The following is a 12,948-nucleotide window of genomic DNA, read 5'->3' as shown; positions in this document are numbered from 1 at the left end:
ATGTTGAATTTGCAGGGACGGACGAGGAGAAGGTGTGGCGGGGTGGGAGCTCTGGCGGTTTCGGCGACGACAGCTAAAATATATAGATATTTTACTGAAGGAAACGATACGGTGAGGATTGCCACAGGCAGTAGGAAGTTCTCGGAGGGAAGATAGTATATCTGACGAGAGCGCTATTGTATTTGGTGGATTCGAGTGGAAGTTGGTTGGTTGATGAGGTTTTGATTTGAAGGGTAAAAGTAATGTGATTGGAGTGTCTGTGCAGCGAAGTGATGGCGGGGAAGTTGAGTTGAGTTGGGTTGAGTGGTTAAAGTTGAGCTGGCCGGGACAAAGCTGGAATCGAATTCAGGTCACAACAGCCGGTTCTATGCGGCACTAATCTGCACAACTAAGCTTATATTATATTAAAAGATGAAATGAAACTTCAAAGATGGGGAATGAATATAAACATATATATATGTATTTGCACAAGTATATAATATGCTGGGAGGATTCCGATAGAGTAATAGAAACTGGGGACATTGCATTCCATCTGAAGTTCAGCGATGAGAGCATGAGCAGCAGCCTTTCCTGGCCTCGCGCCGGACTTATCCTACTGGCCATCCATATTAATATTCCCTGTCCCTTTGTTATAGCTAGTACTTATGTAGATGCAAATGATCAGAAAGCGCACACGCGGCCCAGTCACATATCCATATCTCTAAGAGAGAACGAACTTGTTATTATGTCACGGCATCGGTTGTGTCATGTCATGTCGGCTGATGGTTTCTTACAGAGATACAACAATACATAGTACTACTAATACTTATTTACTTATACATGTACTTTACAGACAGCCGATCCTGTAATTAATTAATTATGAACCAGAACCCCTCACTCCGGGGTGCATATATTAAGTACTTACTATCTTTAACAATACAACCAGCGTTGGGACTTCCCGGTTCCCGGTTCCCAGTCGCCAGTCCCCTGTATCTGCCAAGAATTACACAAAAAAAAGTGTTGCCAAGATCCCCGGATCTGGGGTCGTGTGTTGTTCCATGTGTTGTTCGTTTGATCGGCTGTTAATGTGTTGACGTGTTGATGTCTCGGATGTGTTGACGTGTTGATGTGTTGTGTCGGCTGAAAATTGTCGTCGGTCGGTCGGTCGCACGTGCTAAGCAAAAAGCAGCCAGCCAATTCCCCACGTCTTCTGGCCTGCCATTGAACCCGACTGACACTGACACTCAAACTAACCTGAGAGAGAACGCGACCTCTCCTCTCCTCTCTCCCCACTCTCTCTCTCTCTCCCTTACTCTTCTCCCATATCCACCCATCATCACCAACTTCATCGAAATGCTCAAGCAGACGCGCACTTTCTTTCGCAAGAACCGGACAAACCTCGCCATCGGTGCCGGCATCGTCGGCTCCATCTACATCGGCGCCAACTATGTTATCTCAAAGCTCACTGAGGCCAAGAATCGCATGGCCACTGACCGTATAGCGAAAGAGAAGTATGCATTTCATTCCTTATACATATATAATATATGCATATGAATATCTTTAGTACCAATACTAATACATGTGCATTGGACCATTAGTCTGCGCCGTCGCTTCGAACAGAACCAGGAAGACTGCTCCTTCACCGTCCTTGCTCTCCTCCCCACCGCCACGGAACGGATCCTCGAACTGCTCCCCGTCGAGCAGATCACTCACCAGTTACAAGAGAAAAAGGCTGCTCGGTTAGCTAAGAGCGGTGCCCCTTCCGAAGTCTCATTCGGCGCTTTATCCGTCAAAGACGACGACGGCATATCCGTTAAATCTCTAAAATCGGAACCCGCCCCACAGACCGGGACAGGAGAGCCGAGGCCCAAGAGAACAAAAGCCCAGCTCTGGAACGAACTCAAGATTACCTGTGAGATTTCACTTTCAACAATGCTGCAATTTTCAAATAGAACATGAAATGTTAATTGATGGCAAAAATATAGCTATAACTCGCGCCTACACTCTAATATATACCCTGGCCCTCCTCTGCTTCCTCACTCGCATCCAACTTAACCTCCTCGGCCGTCGGAATTACCTCTCCTCGGTTATCTCCCTTGCCGAACGAGACACGGAATCTCCAATTTCTCTCGAGAACAACGAGAACAACCCCCAATTATCGCAAGAGGACTATGATGTGAACAGAAAGTATCTCACATTCAGCTGGTGGTTATTACACCGAGGATGGAGGAAACTTCTATCAATTGTCGAAGTCTCTGTGAAGCAGGTGTTCGGCCCGTACGTCCTCGAACCCCTCTATTTGATCCTTAAAACAATACTGATCGATATAAACCAGATTGAACCCTCGTGACGACATTTCAATGTCCCAACTCCGCGACCTCACCCTTCAAATCCGTAAGACAGTTGAAGGCGATGGTGAATTCTCGTATGTTTCTCCTAAATAAAAAAACATATACATTAAACACACTCAAGCTAACTACCTAAGTGTAAGAACCAGTTGGCTCCCCTTCCTTCTCCCCCCGAACGGCGACGAAGATCTAGTCCTCCGCGAGGCCGGTGTTATCCCCGAACACAATAGCTCCGACCCAACTGGCACCTCTCAGACATCAGCATTCGCATCATCTCCACCTCTACGTCGCCTCCTTGACGAAACATCCGATTTGATCGACTCCCCTCCCGGACGAGATGTTCTCAGCCAATTATTCGACGCTGCCTTTAACATCCTACTCGAAGAAAAATTGGCCGAGCAGGCGTTCAAGGTCGTAGCTATGCCAATGCCTGGTGGCATTGACCGTGAAGGAAGGATTCAGGAAGTCTTTGAGGTTCCACCAGATGCAAAGACCAAGGTCGCCAATGTTCTTGCAGTAGTAACAAGACAGGCCCACCTCATTGGAAACGGAATCCCTAATGAATACTTGAAGGTAATAATATATTCTACATCCAACCACATAGAAAACTCATACTAATGGGGGTACATCATAGGCTATGGAAAAGGTACAGGATCTATCAGGATTCAGCGCTATTATTTACTCCAATTTCGATCTATCGAAGGCATCGCCAATGGATTAGAGTTCCTACAGCGATAACTGGATGGCATGGTTTAAAGAAAGCACCAGCTTTGAAGCCATCGGTAGCTTAATCACCCGTATTCTCGCAAGAGAGTAAATCTCGAAACGTGATTCGGGAGGGGGGAGTCAATGGGGAGTGGCTAATGTAATGAGATGAGTTAACGAACAAAAAATGAGGCATAGCTATTAGCGATCGCTATTCTTTTCTCTTTTACTGTCGTTTTCTTGTGATGCGATTTTTTGGGGGTTTATAACCTTTAGTTTTTTTCTTTTTTTTTTTTTTTTAACTAAACTGATCATATTTCGGCATTTTTTTCTTTCTTCTCTCTCTTGGGATGGGTATGGGTATGAGACGGGCGTGCTTCTTTTTTTTCTTCTCTCTCTTCCTTTCGACTATGTATTCTACTATTACTGTTACCTGTTACCTCTAGAAGGGTTTCTTTTACGTACTTACTACTTACATATATGGGCTATGGAATAATAAATAGCGTGACGCTGTATATCATTTTCGAGTACCGATATATAAGTATATATATATACATAAGTATATATTAGTCTAGTTGTTAGTATATATGACGTTTTAGGAATTAGTCTCTGGGTCTTTACGAGTAATAGATTTGTGAAGAAACCGGAATTTTTTTGGAACGAAGAAGGTCATCTAATATAACATGTAGCGTAAAGAGAAGAGAAAAAAAACGGTGTATACTATTGTTACAGGTGAAACTAGAACTAGAACTAGAAAGTGAAAAGGACAGACAAAAAGAGAAAGAAAGAAAGAGAACAGCAACCCTAGCTATAACGGACATACAGCATAGAATTCAACCGAGAACACAATAAAAACGAGGACTCCCATCCCATACATAAAACCACAGTAGCGAACATAAACGGCCCATCAACATCTTGGGGGAGGGGGGGATGAGAGGGGTGGTGGTGGTGGTGGTAGTGAAACTTTTTTTTGATTACACATGATGAGTGCTGTAGGAAAAGTGGGTAGTAGTAGTAAATGACCGGGAATGATTAAGTTCTCCCACCCTCATCCCCCCTTCATCCCCTCCGAACAACTGCATCGTGTACCCCTAAGCTATTATAGAAGGAAAAGAAAGGGAAGAAGTGGGGATTTTACTCCTCGTCCTCCTTTTCGGCCTTCTTTTCTTTCTTTGCCTTCTTTTCTTCCTTCTTCTGTTTCTTCAGTCTTCTTCTTTCCTGCTTCTCTTCTTCGGTTTCCTCTACCTCTGCTGACTTTCTCTTCTTCTCTTTCTTTTCTTCGGTTTTTGTGGATGGTGTGGTCTTCATCTCGACGTCGCCGTCGCCTCCGGCAGCAGCAGCTGGGGCAGAGGCAGAGGCAGGAGCGGAGCCTTCTGGAGCGGTGTAATCAGTGTACTTCTCCTTCCACTTCTTTGGTGTAGCTTCATTGGTTCGGCCAAATTTCTAAACCCCGAGAAAAATGCATTAGCAAAAACAATTCTCTAAAAAGAGCAAGACTGGGGAATGAGGGGGGCAGAACATACATCAAGCTTGCCATCAGCCTTCAACTTCTTCTTCTCGGTAGCAATAGGACCCATGCCCCATCTTCTGGGGTACAAATCACGTTCCATGATACATCTCTTAACCTTGGCAACGACACCATGATCACATGTTGTCATTTCAACAGTAGACATTTGTGCGATACCGATGGCGATGGCTTCACCTTTTGTTGTCATCAAAACAACTTCTTCGTGGACTTCGATGCCGTCCTCTGTTTCCCCAAACGTAAATCGGTGGTTAGCATTATACTTAAAACAGCTATAATATGGTGTAGATTGATTGGGAAGAACTTACCAAATCTCAATAGGCCGGGTAACATCAACTTCGCACCGTAGCAGACAGCGTTAACCGCCGAGTCCTTGACCACAATCCTCTTGTATCCCAACAACAAGCTCTCAAGCGGTCTGATAACTCGTCGTAGGTAGGTCTCATCTCGAGTATTCTCATACATCCATTGAGCGTCAAGAACGTCGTGAAGAGTAACGATATTATCATTCTCAGAAAGAGCGCCGGACCTGACTCTTCGAAGTTCCTGCATGTGACCACCAACACCGAGGAGAAGGCCGAGATGAACGCACAAAGTACGGATATAAGTTCCAGCCTCGCAAGAAACCCAAAAGACAGCAAGATGGCGGTCGTTGTCGAATTCCAGAAGTTTGGATTCATAGATTGTTCGGACACGAAGCTGACGTTTGACAGCAGAGATGAGTGGTGGACGTTGGAACAATGCTCCCGTAAGGGTTTCTAATGCGCGAGCAACGGTTGCTTCCGAGGTAACTTTGTCATGAAGACGGAGAACGCAAACGTATTCCTTTCCTGCACCTTGTTGGGATTTTACGAGACGGGTGGCTCGGTCGAGACAAACGATCAAACATCCTGTGACTTTGGGATCGAGGGTTCCTGAGTGACCGGTTTTGTCGATCTTGAGGATTCGCTTGATCCAGGCTACTACTTCGTGAGAAGATGGGTTTGAGGGCTTGTCGAGGTTGATGACACCGCTAGAGACGTAGGATTTGAGGTCGCGTTTTAGAGGAGGGCAGCCGCTGAGAATAATTGTTAGTTTGACAGATTCTTGAGATTGAAAGGGAAAGAATTAAAGACCTACACAGGTATCGGAGTGAAATGACCAGTTCGGACTCGAAGTTTGTCGTAGTTTTTGAGGAGGAGACTGTTATATATGGTCAATTAGTATCAGAAAAAAGAGAGCGATTGACCAGGCGCAAGACTTACGGCCAGGTGCCTAAGAAAGAATCACAGCGTTAGTAATTACAAAAGCCACTATCTATCGACCTGAAGAGCGATATTAACTTAATAGGGTAGCGCGGGTTAGACATACTAGTATCTGTCGTCGGCGAGATGTTCTCGGGCTTGATCGCGTACTCGTCTTCCTCCTTCTTCCCAACTACCTCCATTTTGTCGGTCATTCGGAATGTATTAATAAGTGATTGTTGTAAAATAGTCGATAGAGAGTGTTTTGTAAGAATGGTCGGTTGCCCAATTGAGCTATGGTTCTTAGTGTCGGAATGAGAGGGACGGAGGTTGGATTTGATGTTGGAGAGAGAGAGAGAGAGAGATGTGTCGGGGTTTAACTAAAAAAAAAAAATTCAGATCTTTAAAAAAAGTTGAAGGATGAGGTTAAGCGAAAAAAAATTGCCCACTGTGGATTGGCAAGGGCTTGCGCTGCGCCACAGTCAGAATGCAACATTAACAACACAGTGCTTGTGGCGGTGCTTGATCGTCCACCCAGGGGCGGTATGAAGCCAATCAAGTGCATTTATAGATATTTTAAATTTTATAAACGATATACAATAGAATAATAGTCTCTATATACAATTCATGTCGATTTTACATCATACAATAAAACCCCCAAAGTCTCTTGTTACAAATCAGTCATATCGGTGTACAAATAATACATTTTTGAATAACAATCCATCAAATAGTGCACATCCGTACTAGAACTATTCGCAATCACTGCCATCCCAATGCTCGGTGCTTGGCAGATACATGATCCGTCAGCCGTACTCCACCTATAACTGTTAAATACCGGATAAACGTGACACCACTTCCCGCACTCATCTGCAGTAGCCACGTTGTAAACCTTGTATGTATTGTCACTCGCCGCACTATTATAATTCCCCTTCATTCCACAGTACTTTGTCTTTTGGTCGGCAGTTAATCTAGTATTTCTGAAAGTTGGGCTAAGAGCCTTGGATAGATCGCATTTGGGATCATACCAGAACGTTGTCGACGTGGGGTCGTAGGTTAGGTAACCGGCCGCGAACATGTCTTTATTCCATGTCTGGCAGCGCTGGATTGACGGTTGCCATTCGTAAGTCAAACAGCCTGATTGAGATTTACAGTAGTTTGCACAGGTGACTATGTCATCTATGTCGTCTAGTCCGCTGTCTGGGAAAGCGTTTGAGCTCCATAGGTATCCCTTCATACCACATTTTGGGTTTTCGAAGGAATATTTAAGTGATAGGTTTGTGTCCTTTCCTTTATTGAAGATTATTGCTGAGGAAATGGAACCGTCGTCGAGAGTTGTCATGTTACTTGTTTCTAGGATCGAAGCGGTAGTTGCAACGGAGTAAACTACACAATTAAACCAGGTTTGTTGGGCCCAGACTGCGAAGGACTTGCAGGAGCTATCCGAGGAACAGTGGTTTGCGCAAGATACTTGTGGAGATTTGGCGTTTAGATCGGTGTCGGAAATCCAATAGTTTATGATATTCTGTGAGGGTACGGCGTTTATGGCGCCTGTTACAAATGAGAATCCGGCAATACCGGTGGCTGTGGCGACGTATGTTACCGTCGTTACACCAGGAGGGGCTATTTGGGTTGAAAACTTGCTGGGAGCTTGAGAGCCGGAAGAAAGTGTGCCAACCTTGCTTGTAGTAGTGGCGGACGGGGTAGTCGAAGAGATCTTTCCTACAGAAGAAGAAGAAGTCTTCTTTATGGAGGATGAAGTATTCCCGGTTGAAGATGAGCTACTTCCCGTGGAGGAAGCTTTTTTGGCCAAAGTAGTGGGAGTAGTAGGTAAATCAGATCCCACATTCGGTGTTGCTGAGACCGTTCCAGTGCTAGATGAAGTGGAAGAACTAGATGAAGTGGAAGAACTAGATGAAGTGGCAGAACTAGATGAAGTCTTCAACTTTGTCTTTCCAGTATGAGTTGAGGAAGCAGTATTTCCACTTGTCAAAGAACTAACGCTAAAGGGGGGTGTGTTTGCAGAGGAGGAAGCACTCCCAGCGGGAGAGATAGAAGCATTTACAGTCGAAGACGTAGATGTCGTCTTCAAAGTAGATGAGGACTTAGCATCACTCCCCAACGTTGAAGACTTCTTAACAGCAGACGTCGAGTCAGACTTAGAAGTATTAACCACAGGTGTAGTACTCGAAACACTGGTTGAGGTGGCGCCCTTGGCCGAACTTGAAGTCGGAGAAGCAACCTTGGTGGAAGTCGAAGCCGTTCCCTTAACAGAAATTGGAGTGGAAGTACTACCCTTGGTGGAAGCCGAAGAGGAGGTAGATCCCTTAACACTCGACGATGATGCTAAAGAACTCGCGGACGGAGTAAAATTATACCCATAGGCTTTATAAATCGCATCTCCATCCTCCTGATAACTCTCGATCACATCAGCCATATCTGAAATCGGAGTCTCCCACCACCCACACCACCAAAAGTTTGTCCCCTTTTGGTCATCAGTCTGATAGACCGCAAAGAACTTTGCTCCCGTAGTAGGAACATCTGCGGTACTCGCACATTCTTTAGCTACAGTGGAGTAGGTTCCTGAACTTTCGAGACTGGTGAAGTCGATACAGTCGTCAAAGCCTGGGACCCTTTTGACACCAGAGTAGACAAGAGTGTAAGATGGAGTTGTTGCCCGCCTTAGGTGATGATGGCGGTACCGGTGGGGGTTCGCCTCCGCGGTGAAGGAGAAAATAGTAGTGACGACAAGGGTCGCAGTGAAGGTCCAGTTTACCATTTTTTCGACATATATAAAGGAAAGTATATACAAGAGTACCAGGAGAGTGCTTCTAAAGCAGCGATATGATAATACACCCGATTACATGCAGAAAAAAATCTATAGAATCCACGAGATCCTTAAAGGGGTTTATATATCCATTCGTCTTCTATGATCCTTCTAGAAGGCGAATCCTCGAACTTTACCATGCAGGTTGTATACAAATTGAAATTAAGGATACCCGCAACTCTCCCTTCCTAATTCAATGCCCTGGTGATCACGTCCGGATTCCACTATCACTTTGTGGATCAACTTCAGGAACGTTCGAACCGGTCTGGCCACCCTCAGGTCGTGAGTTTTGTGGAGAAGTACCGAGATCTTTTGTTAGACACAGGGCCCACACTACTTTGTACAAGTAGACAAGTTCTAGCATCTAGTAGGGAATGTTAGTCAATTATTCAGATCTGCAAAGTTATCGCTTAGGAGCCTTTTGTCGTATCTACAAGTAGAGTTTTGGAAATCTTGACTTTGCGCAGCGAAAGCTTAGCTATACTCTTAGATAGTCTTGCTATCTCGAGTGCCGGATTCGGCGATATATAGATATAGTTCGGGTGACCGGATCTTTAGAAGGTTTTCGCAAGTCACGATTGCACAGCCGCCACACTTTAATATCGAAACTGCAGGCACCCCGCTGAGATCGTGCAGGCTGTTGCTGGGCATCTCTTCAAATTAAATACTCTATGGTCATGCATGCATGCCGCCGTCTAGATTTTCCTAGATATCGATACCGTTTCGCCTTGGTTCCGAATATATACTATAGCTATATATATAGCCAGTCTTAGGCACTTATCTGCCTACTTCATTGCAATACGCGACTAGTATTTGTTACTTTATAAATTTAGTAGATACATATCTAGGTAGTTATGATTCAGCGTATATTAAATCGGGTTATGATCGTTGATATGTATTGATAGTGAGCGGAATCGATAGTATGGCATACTATAAGATCTTAGTTAAGAACTAACGGTGATAGCGCTACTGGCTTACAATTAAAGTAGTGTCTGGTTTCCGTGATAAAGCGCTCATATCGTTCTAACTCAAAGTTTCAAAACAAGAGAAATATAAATTATATTCTAAATTATCGTCATGAATCATCGGGAGGTTAGCCATATGCATTCTTGTTCCCAAAAACAGTACGTTTTGATCTTCTCAATATTAATAAACTTAGCAGTTACTAGATCGATCGCCGAATCCGCAGACAGCACAAAACACCCTCATATTTGGAAATCTTCATGTTTTTATACCCATTTTGCCCTACTTAAGATTATATTTCATTTGAATCAATCCCTCTTCTCTTCTTTCTTCTATTCTCCTTCAATGCACCACGCCACATTACAACCAACTCTGAGAAGGCTATATATACCGGCATTCTTGGAAAAAGACTGAACAAATGAGCAAATTCGAAGAACATACTTCCAAAAGAACAGTCGGGTTCCCGCACAAGGGCTTGAAAGCTCGACATAATTTTATTTATTATGAGGTTTCTCATCGAGAGGTATTGTCATTCGCGCTGTCTGCTTACTTGTCTAGTATTATTGCTGACGACTCCCAAAGCAGAGTCCCGACTGCGGTTGGCACTAAACCACTACGTCAAAGAAAACATCCGCTTCGGCGAACCAGATCCTACTTCGACTTTCAGTAACAGCGCATGCAAAGCTTGAACTGGATAGCTCTGATGACATCCTGGCAGACAAGCGCTACGAAGTATAGCTGTTTTCAAAGACCTACTAAAGACTTTTGATATGATCAACAAAGATACTCTTTGGGGAAAATTAAGATACCTACAAGCAGAAAGGAGAGCGCACAATAGCTACGTCAGATGGACTCTAGATTTCATTATCATTGAATATATAGAGGCCCTGGTTATGGCTCCGGCTCTGGTTCTGGTTCTGACTATGGCCTGGCCGCCGGGGCCAAAAATGCCTCTCCATTGCATTAGTGAGTAACACCCTATGTACGCCCCCAGGAACCAATATAATAAAGTTTAACCCCAAAGTTCACATCAATGTTTAGGCCCAGAGTACTTTCAGTCGGCCATCCAGTAACTGAAACGAGAGAATAACGATACACACACACACCGGCTCTTTACTTAAAAATTGAGCTAATCGGATTCTTTGGCCAGACCTGTCGAGTGGCGATAAATACCCGAAAGGAGAGTTAGTCCAATCCGGACGGGGAGGAATTGGTAGAAATTTACACAATTAATACGATATGGAACCATTTTTACGTTCATTGGTTCCCAAGGTACCGTACTATATATATACCCGAGTTATTAGAAGAAGAAAGAAGAAAAAAGAAAATAACAAATTTGAAGCGTAGCTTAATTAATGCAATATCCCCAGGAGTATAGACAGAGGAGCGTGTGTGTATCCCAGTTGTATTTCTTCAATTCAAGACATGTACGGTGGAAAGACATGGCTTCAGGGTATGTACAGGTCTTGAGAATATTTTATTTCTAAATATCAAAACAGATCAAAACAGACTTCATATCATCATTTGCATAACTTTTAGTATCTTCACTAAATATTTTGAAAGCTCATCTACTTACTTCCCAACCAAGCATAGAACAGTTTTAACCCAATAACCTGCAGATACAAATATACTCATAAAAAAGGTACCATCAAACCAGATAAATTAGAGAGGTGTAAATCCTTGGGAGCCAGCTGGAAGACTGATTGCCGGAAGGCCAAGCTGCGCCCAAATCTCGGGCTCCCACTCCTGATCACAGCATATACACAGGTTTTCTTCAGCTACCCATATCCTATCCCTCTGAATGGCTTTCAATCGTCGACAAGCAGATAATAGCCTCGTTATTCCAAGCTTCTCTTTAGTTAGGTACTTCATCCTGCGATAATATACTGTCCAGCTGATTTCCAGCTTGAACTCGATTCTCAATAGAAACGTCCAAAAAGTTGGTAAACTATCTTCTGTAATAACTTGGCGGGTGCCTCTGATCGTAATCGATGCAAGGTCACCGGTTTCAAGTCTCTTAAACTTTGCTCGAGTTTCTTTGACTGATTTTGAAACTTTGCCGAGTATAAGTAGCGTAAATTTTGTGTAAGATTTTTCTCTTTTGCAGAGGAAGAAAGGTCGGAACGAGGGATTTAGCTTTAGTTTATCCATCGCACGGTGGATGAACGGGCAATGTGCTAGAAACATGTCGTGGCGATCCTCGAGATATTGACATTTGTATTCAAGTCGGGTGCTGCTACGGTTCATTGAGATTATTGATTGTCGACCGGTTAGTCTTTCTGTATCTGATTTCATAATCGAATTTGTTCGGGTTCTGAGTCCGGAGTAGGTGAGACTGATGAGTTCTTCGAGGGCACCTAGATGGAGGATTTCCTCGGATGGTTGAGGGATAGGATCTGGTGGCGAGTCTGAAAGGTTTGAGTCGAGAACTTTTGGGCTTGGCTCATCATCGCCAGGCTTTTCGACTGGTGAGTTTGGGGAGTTTGGGGCACCTTCAGTTGGGGGGTTGTTACTTTCTAGAATGGTGTCTGCCTCTAGCTCCTTTAAAGGGAGCTGGGGAGGATTTTCTGCGCACATGTCCTGTAGTTGTCTCCTCACCACCCCCCTCGACTTTTGTTTAGTAGCTATAGCTTCCAAAGTATGTGTAAGGCCACCGGGCCAAGTATTTTAATTATAAAAGATTGAATTTTAGAGCTGAAGCTGGGGTGGTTTCGATATATGAAGTTTGGGGATGTCTAGGGCTATAGGTCGGCATGTAGATGGTCGAGAGGTTTTAGTGGGCAGTGTGTATTTGGATTTAAAACCCTAACGACTTACCCACTGTCTGTGTGCTGGGAAATCACAAAAAAAAATCATCAAGGTATATAGTGGCAAGTCCATTTATATGTTGATAACATGGCGTATATATATATACTTAATATCTAAGGTAACTATATATACCTATCTAAGGTAACTATTCTCAGATTGAGATTTCAATTACAAATTATTTCCTTAGCTACGCTTGGTTTAGCTATATATATGGCTGCTATATCGCTTAATTTGGAGAGCGGATGTTATGCAAAACACCAGGAGCTGTATATATCTGGCTCGATAGTGTATAGTTGATGACTTAGTAATCAGTACTGGGCAGCTGTCGACTCATGTCGAATAGCCATGTGCACATGCACTTTGCATGTCGATCTTGACGAAAGCCTTTGCTCGGCTGTTCTAGTTTCGAGACTGGACGAATGCTTTGCGTTGTGGTTGTTGTAAAATACAACGCCAAGGAAGCGTGCAGTCTGATGTATGAAGCCGATCTAGTCGAGAATCCTACCAAACGAGTCGGAAAGCGCTCAAATCATCTATATTCAATGCTTTTTTTTACGATTGTCTACTAAGGTC

At 43.9% G+C, this 12,948-nt stretch overlaps 4 protein-coding genes across 4 annotated transcripts; 1 reads left to right on the top strand and 3 right to left on the bottom strand.

Annotated features, from left to right (window-relative positions):
- Positions 1-1,332: 1,332 nt before the first annotated feature.
- AOL_s00215g610 (uncharacterized protein) lies at positions 1,333-3,048 on the top strand (the record flags this gene model as incomplete). The annotated part of the gene is made up of 6 exons (XM_011129812.1): positions 1,333-1,490; positions 1,578-1,891; positions 1,965-2,256; positions 2,315-2,404; positions 2,477-2,900; positions 2,962-3,048. The coding sequence occupies 6 exons, from the start codon at positions 1,333-1,335 to the stop codon at positions 3,046-3,048; spliced, it is 1,365 nt and encodes a 454-aa protein (XP_011128114.1).
- A 1,118-nt stretch (positions 3,049-4,166) lies between these two features.
- AOL_s00215g609 (uncharacterized protein) lies at positions 4,167-5,983 on the bottom strand (the record flags this gene model as incomplete). The annotated part of the gene is made up of 6 exons (XM_011129811.1): positions 4,167-4,475; positions 4,556-4,782; positions 4,866-5,614; positions 5,677-5,739; positions 5,802-5,811; positions 5,908-5,983. The coding sequence occupies 6 exons, from the start codon at positions 5,981-5,983 to the stop codon at positions 4,167-4,169; spliced, it is 1,434 nt and encodes a 477-aa protein (XP_011128113.1).
- A 467-nt stretch (positions 5,984-6,450) lies between these two features.
- Positions 6,451-8,556, bottom strand: AOL_s00215g608 (uncharacterized protein; the record flags this gene model as incomplete). The annotated part of the gene is made up of 1 exon (XM_011129810.1): positions 6,451-8,556. One exon carries the CDS (start codon positions 8,554-8,556, stop codon positions 6,451-6,453), a length of 2,106 nt encoding a protein of 701 aa, XP_011128112.1.
- Positions 8,557-11,229: 2,673 nt separating this feature from the next.
- On the bottom strand, positions 11,230-12,144 carry AOL_s00215g607 (uncharacterized protein; the record flags this gene model as incomplete). Its single annotated transcript, XM_011129809.1, has 1 exon — positions 11,230-12,144. The coding sequence occupies one exon, from the start codon at positions 12,142-12,144 to the stop codon at positions 11,230-11,232; it is 915 nt and encodes a 304-aa protein (XP_011128111.1).
- Between the last annotated feature and the right edge of the window lie 804 nt (positions 12,145-12,948).

The sequence above is a fragment of the Orbilia oligospora genome, assembly GCF_000225545.1.
Source record: "Orbilia oligospora ATCC 24927 unplaced genomic scaffold scaffold00215, whole genome shotgun sequence".
In the NCBI taxonomy this organism is placed as follows: Eukaryota; Fungi; Ascomycota; class Orbiliomycetes; order Orbiliales; family Orbiliaceae; genus Orbilia; species Orbilia oligospora.
Note: the sequence above shows the minus strand (reverse complement) of the source record. Positions and strands in the feature narration are given on the sequence as shown.